Here is an 11,289-nt window from a genome sequence, read left to right on the forward strand (position 1 = left end):
TATTATACTATTATGTAAAAGACATAAGGGATGTCTGGACCAACCTTTAAACAAGTCAGATACAACCACACTGTCTGTGCCTGACACATATAGTCTCTGGGCAAGATTGAGTATATTTGATTTAGTGCGTGCTGAGTGAGTTAGTGGATGGATTTTATTTTACTTCACAAGTATCGCAGTGGTACTCATACAATCAAATTCCCCTTTCACCTGTGGTGTTCCATGAGACAAAACAAATGTTGTTGAAAAACGTGGGTTGTGTATGACATGCTGTTACCTGCAGTGGTGGGGGTGTTTGTAAGATGCCAGTATCTATGACTCACTTTTTAACGTTCTATTTCCTATTGGTCTTGGGAACATATGTTTTGTTTTAGTCTGGATTTCTATTCAGGACATTACTTGAGTCGACCAAGAGTCTAAAGCCTATTGATCTGGTAGAAACAGATGCATACAGTTATTTTATCCATAGGACAGACCAGGACCATTCTTAACCATTCTTTTCAGTGTACAATTCTCTGCCATAGATATATCTGTTAAGATCTATTTAGAATATTGATTAATATAATATGCACAGTTAACCTAACTCTTGTGACGTCCCTACTATTCTGAATTACAGATAAGATCCCTCTATCTGAAAATCATCTTTATACGATAGGATAACAAATATTTCTAGACTAAACAATTCCTGGTGACACAGGTTAGCTTTGTGTCATCTGATGGTGCTTTGTGTGGAGGCACTTCAGTACATGTTGAGAGAAACTGAGCCAACAATGACCAACCTTTCTATGACCCTACAGAATTCTATTTACTGGCAAGGAAAACAGCCTTCAATGGTTGTCTTTCATGGCATAGGATTGTGTAACTCTTGTGGTGTGTAATACAACCAAGATGGCTCAAGCAGTTTAGCTCTGTTGGAAAATGAAAATATATGATATGTTAAATGTACATTTAACATATCGAATGTGTCCTTATGTTCAGGATATGCATTGAATAATTGCTACAGCAGGATTATTTAAATGAAAAAGGGACTGATCAATTGTACGTGTTGTAGTGATAATTATTGTAAGTGATGTGACACGTCTGTATGATAGGTGTGGCAATCACTTTGTCATGTTCCTAACAAACAGTGTCTCTGACTCCCACCCCAACTCTGTTAACTTCTCTATTTCTCTTCTAACTCTGTTAGAGAAGTTACGTCGACAACAACACTTCTAACAACTCACCACAAAAATGTGAGTCTAAATACAGTTATACAGTTTTGGATAACTCATAATGTACGAGTCTAAGTTGTAGCACAGTGGTCATGTTTACTGTCAGATATAAGAATTTGTGTAAAGCATGCATTGTGTGCTGTGGTGGTGTTGATGTTTTGACTAGTGTAGTTTTGTACCGTGAGGGGGAAAGGGCCGAAGCTGCAGTAGATGATTTCCGTCCTGGGTATCTTCTTCTCTGGGATGCTGGTACTCATCTCATGTAGTAGCTTGTCCACCTCGCCAGCTTTCCCCCGTAAAAGGAAGGAACGGAGACAGAGCTGGTTGCCTTTCCCCCCGAAGACTGCAACGGGGAAGGATAATAAACAAGCACTCTTAACACACACACAGGCTCACAGAGGGGGGGACACAAACACATATGCACTCTCACTCCCCCACACCCACACAAACACACACAGCTTGTATGTGGGAGAAGGGGTCTCACACACACAAACACACACACACACACACAGCTTGTATGTGGAAGGGGGGTCTCACTCCCACATACACAATGGAATGTAATTCTGTGAGTCAGATGATTGAAATGATCAGACAAATTCACTCTAGAGGGCTTTAGCACAGTTTTGTGCAATAAACTTCCACTGGCACTGACACTACCTACTCAAAGTTAGAAGCAAGCTTTAGCTTGTTTCTTGCTACTGAGAAAATTGGTATGCAGGGAGGAACACAGACAGACATTAGACTGCCCCCTCCTCCTGAGAGAATGACAAAGAAGGCCACCCCTGAGGAAGGGGGAGTGTGTGTATAAGAGGGAGAGAAACAGAGAGAGACAGAGGAAGGGAGAAAAAAGAGCAAGCAGTGTGTGTGTGTGTGAGAAAGAGAGAGAGACAGAGAGAGAGAGAGAGAGAGAGAGAGAGAGAGAGAGAGAGAGAGAGAGAGAGAGAGAGAGAGAGAGAGAGAGAGAGAGAGAAAGAGAGTAAATCGGGGGGTGTTAAAAAGGAGGTGAATGTTTGGTGGGAACTCAGAAGGACGGTTTGGAGAAAGAACAAGTACTTCAGAGAGAAAGGAGACCAAAGAAAGAAGAAAAGTGACAGAACAAATACTTTTAAATTCAGGTAGGCCGCAGCACTGCGTGAACTGTTTTGTTATATAAGATATTTGGTTGCTAAGGTAATCAGTCTGACACTACAAGTAGATTAGGTGGATGGTTCCTTTAAAAGTAAATTACACATAATTTCCAATTCTACAATGGCAATAACTCTGATGGAGACTGGTCTAAATGAAATACTTGTTCCTGAGGATTAAGGAATGTGAGACAATCCTCCTTAAAAGGAAGACCTTTTTCCTGGGTTCGTCTTGGGTTCCCACACATTACCCTGGCAACAAGCCAGCTGGGACAAGAGCTCTGACAGGGTCACTGCTCCCCATCTGCTCCCAGTTAGCCACTGAATACCTCTGTCCAAATTAACACTGTGGCTCTTTACCTAGACTACACATCAAAAAGTAAGCCAGGTCCAAGGCAAAGTACATTTTTTCTGCCTAATTTAGTATTCTTCACGTGCCTAATTAACAATTTATATCAATAGATTAATTAATTAACTGAATAATTTATGGATCATGCATTCTCAAGTCAATCTTAGGAGTTAGGTGTCAGGTGGCTGAGCGGTTAGGGAATCAGGCTAGTAACCAGAAGGTTGCTGGTTCGACTTCACCCTACTTGCCTTGGGGGGAATGTCCCTGTACTAACTGTAAGTCTCTCTGGATAAGAGTGTCTGCTAAATTACTAAATGTAATGTAAATGTAATGTATTCTTCATCTCCTTAAGCAAGCCTGTATTTCTGTCATTGTATCATGTAATTATCTAATTATGACACTTATGTTGTATGGTATCTTAGTCTCAGTTGTAGAACACAGATGACACCGATTATTTGGCAAGACTGACATTTATTTCTATATTTATTCTACTTCCCCCACAGATGATGAAGTCACCGTGCTGGAACTTGGCCATGGTGCTCCTCCTCCTGACCCCTGACCTTTTACACTTCCTCTCTTCATCGCTCCTCGCACAAGCCATCCCTACCCATTCTTCGGTCACGCCCCACCGCATCCTCTACGTAACAGATGTAGGCGGTGATGACTATAACGACTATGGTGACCACTCTTCCTCCCCTTCTAAAATCTCCCCTACGGTCAATGAAGGCCCTGAGCTCAACCTATGTGACTACGACCCCTGCATAGCCCAGCAAGTGCCCTGCAACCAGCTCTCAGCCCAAGATGGCTGCCTCTGCCCTGGACTCAGTGGGCCTGACAAGATACCCCACCCCCCACTCCTTAAAAAATTGGTGCCTGCAGATGGCGAGGCAAAGGCAGTAGAGGTGTGGTGGTGCGCCCCTGAGTCGGTGGTGTCTAAGTACCAGGTGGTGGTGGAGGGGCATGAGGGGCAGCCCCTGAATTTTGGTGAAAAGTTGCGCAGTGGACTGGTAGGAGAATTGCAGGTGGGGGCGAGAGTTTGTGTGGTGGCTGAGAACGAAGCAGGGACCAGTATGCCAGTGGAGCAGTCCTGCCAGACCTATGATCCCCCAGAAGCCACAAATCTGGCCCTGAGGGCTGGGGTCATTGGTGGAGGGCTGGGTCTGCTGCTGCTCCTCTCCCTGTCTGCTGTGATCTGCTGGAGGCGGCAGTCTTGTAGGAAAGCAGGGAGGAACTCCACTGAGGGTCTGGGAAACCCCTCCTATAGCACTGAGGGAACTTTCTGATCCAGCATTGGACCACCCACACCCGGAGCACTCCGGCCCTCACAGACAGGCCTCTGACAAGTGTCTATATGGAGAGGGTGACTGAGACTAGACAGGACCTCCAAATATGGTATTAATAATTCCATTATGAACTTTTGACTTTGTGTCAGAGCATTGAGATAACAAATGCCAACAAGAACACTGCAGGTTGTTTGCTGGCAAATTAACTTGTGTAGAGGATAACAGGGTACATAGCTTATGTGTAAAGTAGAAAAACTGACTGATGCGTTCTGTTTTTAATTAAAAAAGGTACAATTTGTCTGCTAATTTATTTATTTTCTGGAATGAATTCAAACATACATGCAACGTAGACTAATAAGTGCCAGAAAACATTTGCTTAAACTATCAAACGCCTTTAAAGCGTTTTAAAGCGTTACAGCTTTTACTTTGAAATTCATGTTTAAGACGGAAAAGAGATGTGATTTGCTACAGCTTCGGCGTCATCTAAACACCCTCCTTCTCTTCTCTTCTCAACCAATAGTTACCCCCAAACAAAAGGAGATAGCCAAAATTATTTACTGTGACGGTTGCACTACTTTACCCCACACCAAAAATGGCAAACTCAGGTAAGCAAGCTTTAATCAAAATGTAATTCATTTAATTGAAAATTAGTCAGCGTTACCATTTCTGCGTAGGTAATTTCGAGTTGTTAGCCAGCTGTTGAGTAAGGAATTTTAAACCTACAACGTGACATGATATCTTATAATAAAAACATTTAAAAGGGAAAGTTTTATTAATGTATGTAGGCTGTAACGCTACACAGCCTATTCATTTATCATCACTTGGCACAACTTGAAAGCAGCAGTATGATAACTCATCGTGACTCAGCAGTATTAAATGAAAATGGTCTTCGTTGCGGAAGTTACACCTGATTTTACCTGGGGAAGAATGACAGCGAAGTGGGATTAAAAGGTGTGTTCGACTTCATGCAGCACCGGCGGCGCCGACAGCAGGCTGCAGCCGGATGACTTCAAGCTGAGAATGCCATTGGCTGCTTCAAGTCAGCCGGGCTGCAGGCGACGCCGGCGCTGCATGAAGTCGAACGTACCTAATAATTTGGCTGCCATGACTACAAATGTGCACACCTGTATGTTTTATGCATTTCTCAATTCACGTTATAAATAGGCTACTTTCACTATCCCAGCTCTTCTATCACTGATGCGACTAAAATGTCAGTGTCTGGATTTTTTGGATTATTATTATAAATAATTTTTACAGGTTTCACGAGTATCCTATTACATAGGCCTACCTGTACAGCAATAGGCTATGTGCGGGTCCCTATCTGACTTCTACTCCTGTCAAACAGATATCTCATATGCCGAACTGAAGGCCCTCCTGGGGAAGAGCGAGAGTCTACTACTGGTAGATGTCCGCACCAAAGAGGAAGTGGATAAAGGCCACATTCCAGGATCCATTCACATTCCAGGTGAGCCTATAGTCAAAGCTTAAACTGCCCCTACCTGTACCAGTAGGCCTAATGGATAACCTGACACTCCTTGGTCACAGAAGATGCCATGCATTTGGACCAAAGGATATTACTCCAGTTTGAGAGGGTCTACAAAACCAAATACTCTTATGACCCACATTTTTTGATTAATGAGTCTGTACACAACCACTGCTGGCACTTGCTTTTCACTATGCTACAATAGTCCAGGTGCCACGATATGGCACGCTAAATTCTCATACTGCCGGCCACAGATTAGTCAGTTTTGAGATTTAGTATCATGATAAGGCATTGATATAAAATGTCAGTGAAATCACTGGTTAAAGAACTGTGATCATTTATGCAGATTAGACACTGCGGAGATGATATGAAGGTGTTTCTGTTTGTCCATTTGTAGTTGATTCGGTGGAAAGTGCACTGTCACTTGACCCTGCAGAGTTCAAGGCCAAGTACGGGGTGTCCAAACCCCCCCTGGATGCCCCCCAGTTTGTCTTCCACTGTCAGATGGGGCGTCGAGGGGCCATGGCAACGCAGAAGGCGCAAAGCATGGGATTCCAGAAGTATATGAGCTGACTTATTAGCAACAACCCTTATGTTTTAACAAATTGAAAATGTATATTCTGCTATATTATCCTCCTATTTAAGATTGCAGCTTTTTACTGTTTGACCACTATCAACCCTTAAAACTCTCTCTTTAATTTCAGGGCTTGTAACTATGCTGGGGGATACAAGGAGTGGTCTGATGAAGAAGGAAAATGAAAAGATAAAGATTCGTGGAAAAGTACCTTAAGGGAAATTTGGCACAAGCCTCACTAACGGACAAACACAAACGTACAAGAAATGTGTATTTATAGCCTATTTGGATTTATATTTGTCATGTGTCTCTAATATTTTGTTTTAAAATAAAATCATTGAATGCTATGCAGTGTGTTCTTTGAAATCCTTTCAATGTGTGACTATGAGACCTAAAACACTTGATAAATGTAGGTAGGCCTAAACATTTGAATATTATGCTATAACGAAGATGGCTTATTGGTTTTTATCAGGGATAATGATATTGGCCGCGTTAAGAATCTGGGAAACGCGGCCATTGTCAAATTCGTTCAGCAGTAGATTTCATTTAAATGAGCTACGTCAGCTTGGCGGTTTATATTTAGAAACAAATGAAAACCACACTTGAGTGTTGCAGCCTCCCATGGACATCTTTATTAATCAGTGCATTGCTTACGGGTAAAACTTTTCATTTCTAGTCTTTCACACCCAAAATATGGCGCATTGACAGTGATTATCTGCTTTAACAGATTATAGGACTTAAATCGAAAGCTACCTACTCATATCCAACAGGTTTAGCTGTTTGTAATCTGCCCAATCCTCATACAGGGTACCTTCATGGGTTGCTCCACTGCTCTACTGTGCCTCGCGCTTGAAAAGTGACAAAACCCGGCGTAAGAAGGCCTACAAACTTATTCAACGCAATCTGGTGAATATCGATTGTTAATTGAGATAGAGGGTGCATGCAATTATGAGTAGTTTCCAGTTAGCTTATAACTATATATTTTATTTAAGTTTTATCACAAGGTTGGGATGAAGGAGGAGGACACTGTGCAGCCCACCTATGTTTACTCAGCAGAAGTGAAACAGCTTATACGCAATGCATTTCCAGAAGACATCCGTGATTACCCTGACCCCTGCCATAAACAGGTTAGCCACATAACATAAATGATAGGCCTTGGCCCGATACGTATTAAATTGTGGCTGTGGTTTACTTATGTTCTTACCTTGTTATGCTTTCTTCTTTTTTAAAGGAACGTTGGAATAGCCTTATTGAAAGTTAGTAATTGTGTTTCTTCTTGCTTTGTTCTGTTGGTTAATGTCCTAGGTGGTGTACGTTACCCTTGAGGATCTCCAAAGAGTTGAGCACGCTTGATTAAGTTTTCACAGCGGGGAAAACCATGAAACAACTGCCTTGCGTAGGCTGACTTGTTTTGCTGTTGTTTTACTGAGATGAATAAATGAATGAGAAAAGACGGGTTGGTGTGTACCAGTGTCATATGAGGAACAATGAGTTTAAAAGGCAAATATATTTGGCAGTGCTCGTGCGTAAATACGCACGTGTCTATGGCGCGAACTTGTACAGCTGACGCACACCTGAATTTAAGCTTTACATTTAACTTTTCCACGCAGGCTTTATTTTTCAAGGCAAGAGATAATGATTCTGAGTAATATACAGCAGGTAAAACCTTTCATAAAAAATTATATAAACAACTAATGTAAAGTGAGTTATTGTCACTGTGTTTCCAACTACGTTAGCTAGACATAGCTACTAGTAACTAGCATTGGACAGTAGGCCTACTGAATAATTGACAAGCCGAATAGCCTAGCGTTAATGCTGCTGGAAAATGTAACCAGGCAAGTCACAGATTTATTTTAAAAACCTGCACTTTTGTCGCAAAAGTATAGCTAAATTAATTGATTGGAACTTGTGGCTTAGGCTTTACGCTTACTGATGCTGCGGCAGTGGAGGACGCTTCAAAGGAAAAATACAGAGGGAAGAGGGGGGCTGCTGGTCCTGCTCTGGGTAGTGCCAGATAACCCACAAAATGGCCAACTCAACTGTACAGGTAACTAGCTTGATATTATATACCTGATTCTCATCATGCAACATTCACATATGAGGGATGAGGTCACCCACGCAATAAACTTATGTCAGTTGCAGCAGCAGGGCCCTGGTGTTTTGGTGTCAGAGTGGAGGAAATCCATCATGGTTGGTTATAAGTGGACAGAGAGTTGTTAGCATAGTATGCTGTAAATATGTGTCTTAGAAGCTCAAATATGTTGTGTGTCACTGATGGATTGCGTCCAGAGTTTTGGCAGAAACAGGCTGCGTCTGCAAGCCCATGCCCTGCCCCTGACCCAGAGGAACTATGTGAGTTCACCGAGGTCCATGGCCCCCTCCACTTCCTTCTGTCATTCCAGGTGTGTAAAATACACTACCCATTACACTAGACATAAATTCTCACAAGAACAGTACAAGTGTGTGCTTGTGTGCCTGCATGTGGTAAATGCTTGTGTTCATTCCTTTATCCTTGGTTGTGAATGTGTTCTTAACATATTGTGTTTGCGTTTTGCGTGCATGGCAAATCAACCCTTCATTCACCCATCCTTCATGTATCCTTCCCCACCCTAGGTGAGAGAGGGTAGACTGGTCAGGTGTGAGGAGCGTGCTCAAACAGAGGTGTTTCTTCACAGACTGAGCCTGACCAACGCAAGGGTAAGGTAGACATGTATAATGGACGGAACATCACACACACTCAACACATCAACTGCATCCACACATCCGAAAGTCTCAGGTAAAGCAGTCACAACCTTCATTAAATCAATAACAATTATTTTGAGATCAGTCTTTAATTGCGAATGCCTTTGCTTCTACTTTTCTTTACCACGCAGGTGAAAATCCACCTTAGATTGAAACTGGATGGTGAGATATACCAGAGAATAATCAGGTATATACAAATGTTTAGGGGTGTATTTTTTCATCATAGTTCTTATGCACAATGACAAATGGCTACCATGTGTGATCTTTTTTACTCTAGTGGGAAAACAGAGAGCAAAGTCATACTTGAGGACCAGGCAGTCATCATGGATGTTGCCTGTCACACTCAGTCAGTGGTACTTGTGTGTGTGTGTGATGTCATTTGTCTGCTCAGGTTGAGCATTTGATCTGCAGGTGACATGGTTGTGTTACTTTGTAACCATGTTAGAACCTTGTGTAATGACACCTTGTGGGGTGTTGTGTCCTTCAGGCCTCCTGTGTTTGTGGGGAGAGGGCCCTGGTGTCAGCGAGGGCATCCTGTCCGGGGGGCGAGGCTGCCACTACGCACCCCGCCTGAGGCTATGGAGCAGGGCCTGTATGGGGAGCTCAGCCTACTCCCCATCACCATCCTCACCCCCTGCGTCCAGCAATACCCCAATATAGTCACCCGTCTAACTCAAATACAAGTATCCTTAACTCGACTCAGCATAAACACACACACACACGTTATCTCACTCACTAAGCTATATCATTCACCTGTATTGATAAATGTGATGCATAGATTTTCAGGATGTGTGCTGCACACATGGTCTCATCTCACAGTAATGAGTACGCCCCTTAACTCCCTGGTGGGTGTTGTTGTACAGCCCTAGTAACCTGCCTGTGCAGGGCCTCTCAGCCTTCCTCCAGCAGCTGCCTGCCCATCTGGCCTGCCTGGAGCTGGGCCTGCCTGGGCTCTCCTTCACACCCTCTCCCTCACAAACCACCACACCAGGTACTGCCATTACCGAGTCATGTGGAATCAGAATCAGTACAGTGTACTGAAAGCTTTGAGGCTTTCTCCATTGTATCCCATGAATGTAAAAGATGACAGTTGGTTGTAAGCAACAATGCTTACATGCTCAGCTACACTTTTAAATCAGGTGTTTATTAACTTTAGTGACGCACGCATTATACCTACTTCACAGCAGCGTGACCTACATTCAAAATAGTTAACATTCTTTCTGAGTAGACTTCCTCCGTCCCAACGGGTTGTTTTGCAAAAACAAAATTGCTTCCTCTTTTCAATCTACCGTTGTTACTCCTTTCCCTCTTGCCTGTCTTGTCACCTTTGCAGAGCATAATGGCTGTATCACCGTGAACACCGAAAACGGTGAACCCCATCAGAAGACTGAGGCAGAGCGCTGGCCTGATGTGGAACAGACTCTGTCTGTCTTCCTTTTCCTCCAACACAGAGATCCCTTCCACTCCCAGCTCTCTGACTTTGTTGGTGAGATCAAAAAAGGATTCCACAACTCTATGGGTGCCAGTACGTGTGTTGCGTAGTTGTATTTATGTGAGGTGATGACCTGAGGTCTTGGGCCTCCTCTGCAGCTAGTGAAGAGCTACTGGAGCACCACCTAGAGGAGGTTCTGAGGTTCAACAGCAAAGAAGTCACAGCTGTGATGAACACAGCTTTGCAGAGTACACTGAAGGACCAGCAGCAAAGACAAAAAGCAAGCAGTCCATTACACACACACACACACACACACAACAGTATTCAGTCAGTGAATATAGTATTCAGTCCTCTTACAAATATACTCAACTTGAATTTTAACATAACATATGTGTGTTTGTGCGCGTGTATCTCTCTCCACCCTTTACACCACCAGGTCAATGAGAAGATGTCGTCTGCTCTGAGAGTCATGTTGAGTTCTGTGAGCTCTGTGGTGAACAGCTCCAGCAACTTAGAGTTTAGGACCACCTGTCTGGACAGGATGAAGGTACACACTACATTGCATAATACATAAATAAGATGAAAACAGCCACTGTGTAATGGTGTGTGTGGGTGTGTGTGTGCGCGATGCAGGTGCAAAACACTTATGAGTTGTCTGCCTCTCTCCACCAAACCCTAAAGAGAGTGACTGCAGGGAGATGCCTGCCTAGTAGCAAGTGCTACTCAGTACAGGTGATGGTGCAGTCTATTGTATTAATATCATGATGGTATTACCACCTGATCATACAAACACAGTTTACAATACCATCTCTGCTGTATTCTTTTATAGACTGGTGCCAACAACGGAGTGTCTGAGAATGAAATCTGATGACCTGCCATTTTCGTTTTATTGAATTACTGTAAATGGAGATGAGTGTTGTGAAACAAATGTACATGTTGCTTTATATGAATAAAATCTAAGTTATATTAAGTACAATCAGATATTGATTACAAGCGTTTTTGTATTTCATATAGACATGAGTAGCGATAACATTTATATTATTACTAAACATATAAAATATCGATTTTTATTAATCAAGTTAGAGGTCATG

At 42.8% G+C, this 11,289-nt stretch overlaps 3 protein-coding genes across 7 annotated transcripts; all 3 read left to right on the forward strand.

Annotated features, from left to right (window-relative positions):
- Positions 1-2,117: 2,117 nt before the first annotated feature.
- Positions 2,118-4,273, forward strand: si:ch1073-303k11.2 (LRRN4 C-terminal-like protein). The gene is made up of 2 exons (XM_047023285.1): positions 2,118-2,326; positions 3,188-4,273. The coding sequence occupies exon 2, from the start codon at positions 3,188-3,190 to the stop codon at positions 3,965-3,967; it is 780 nt and encodes a 259-aa protein (XP_046879241.1). The 5' UTR covers positions 2,118-2,326; the 3' UTR covers positions 3,968-4,273.
- Positions 3,989-6,371, forward strand: tstd1 (thiosulfate sulfurtransferase like domain containing 1). Its single transcript, XM_047023296.1, has 5 exons — positions 3,989-4,076; positions 4,488-4,572; positions 5,313-5,432; positions 5,848-6,010; positions 6,155-6,371. Exons 2-5 carry the CDS (start codon positions 4,560-4,562, stop codon positions 6,207-6,209), a joined length of 351 nt encoding a protein of 116 aa, XP_046879252.1. The 5' UTR covers positions 3,989-4,076; positions 4,488-4,559; the 3' UTR covers positions 6,210-6,371.
- A 22-nt stretch (positions 6,372-6,393) lies between these two features.
- Positions 6,394-11,163, forward strand: zgc:195212 (DUF4554 domain-containing protein). Of its 5 annotated transcripts, XM_047023260.1 has the most exons (18): positions 6,395-6,433; positions 6,831-6,930; positions 7,017-7,151; positions 7,330-7,420; positions 7,635-7,683; positions 7,942-8,071; positions 8,161-8,214; positions 8,314-8,426; positions 8,638-8,721; positions 8,898-8,953; positions 9,044-9,112; positions 9,254-9,449; positions 9,616-9,757; positions 10,100-10,252; positions 10,357-10,478; positions 10,635-10,745; positions 10,832-10,930; positions 11,028-11,163. In XM_047023260.1, exons 5-18 carry the CDS (start codon positions 7,660-7,662, stop codon positions 11,064-11,066), a joined length of 1,392 nt encoding a protein of 463 aa, XP_046879216.1. In that variant the 5' UTR covers positions 6,395-6,433; positions 6,831-6,930; positions 7,017-7,151; positions 7,330-7,420; positions 7,635-7,659; the 3' UTR covers positions 11,067-11,163. The 5 variants fall into 5 exon arrangements, with proteins under 5 accessions (XP_046879233.1, XP_046879216.1, XP_046879228.1 ...); XM_047023277.1 differs by having other exon boundaries at positions 6,394-6,433; positions 7,330-7,683; positions 10,880-10,930; XM_047023272.1 differs by lacking the exon at positions 7,635-7,683.
- Positions 11,164-11,289: the final 126 nt, after the last annotated feature.

This window comes from Hypomesus transpacificus, chromosome 1, assembly GCF_021917145.1.
Source record: "Hypomesus transpacificus isolate Combined female chromosome 1, fHypTra1, whole genome shotgun sequence".
Lineage (NCBI taxonomy): Eukaryota > Metazoa > Chordata > Actinopteri > Osmeriformes > Osmeridae > Hypomesus > Hypomesus transpacificus.

Bases quoted from the DNA above. Each gene is read 5' to 3' on its own strand.
- tstd1 (XM_047023296.1), top strand. The intron at 5,433-5,847 runs GTGAGCCTATAG...GTCCATTTGTAG, and splicing joins AGGATCCATTCACATTCCAG to TTGATTCGGTGGAAAGTGCA. The intron at 6,011-6,154 runs GTATATGAGCTG...CTTTAATTTCAG, and splicing joins CAAAGCATGGGATTCCAGAA to GGCTTGTAACTATGCTGGGG.
- zgc:195212 (XM_047023260.1), top strand. From the start codon at position 7,660: ATGATTCTGAGTAATATACAGCAG. The intron at 9,450-9,615 runs GTATCCTTAACT...ACTCCCTGGTGG, and splicing joins CCCGTCTAACTCAAATACAA to GTGTTGTTGTACAGCCCTAG. The intron at 10,479-10,634 runs GCAAGCAGTCCA...TTACACCACCAG, and splicing joins ACCAGCAGCAAAGACAAAAA to GTCAATGAGAAGATGTCGTC.
- si:ch1073-303k11.2 (XM_047023285.1), top strand. From the start codon at position 3,188: ATGATGAAGTCACCGTGCTGGAACTTGGCCATGGTGCTCCTCCTCCTG.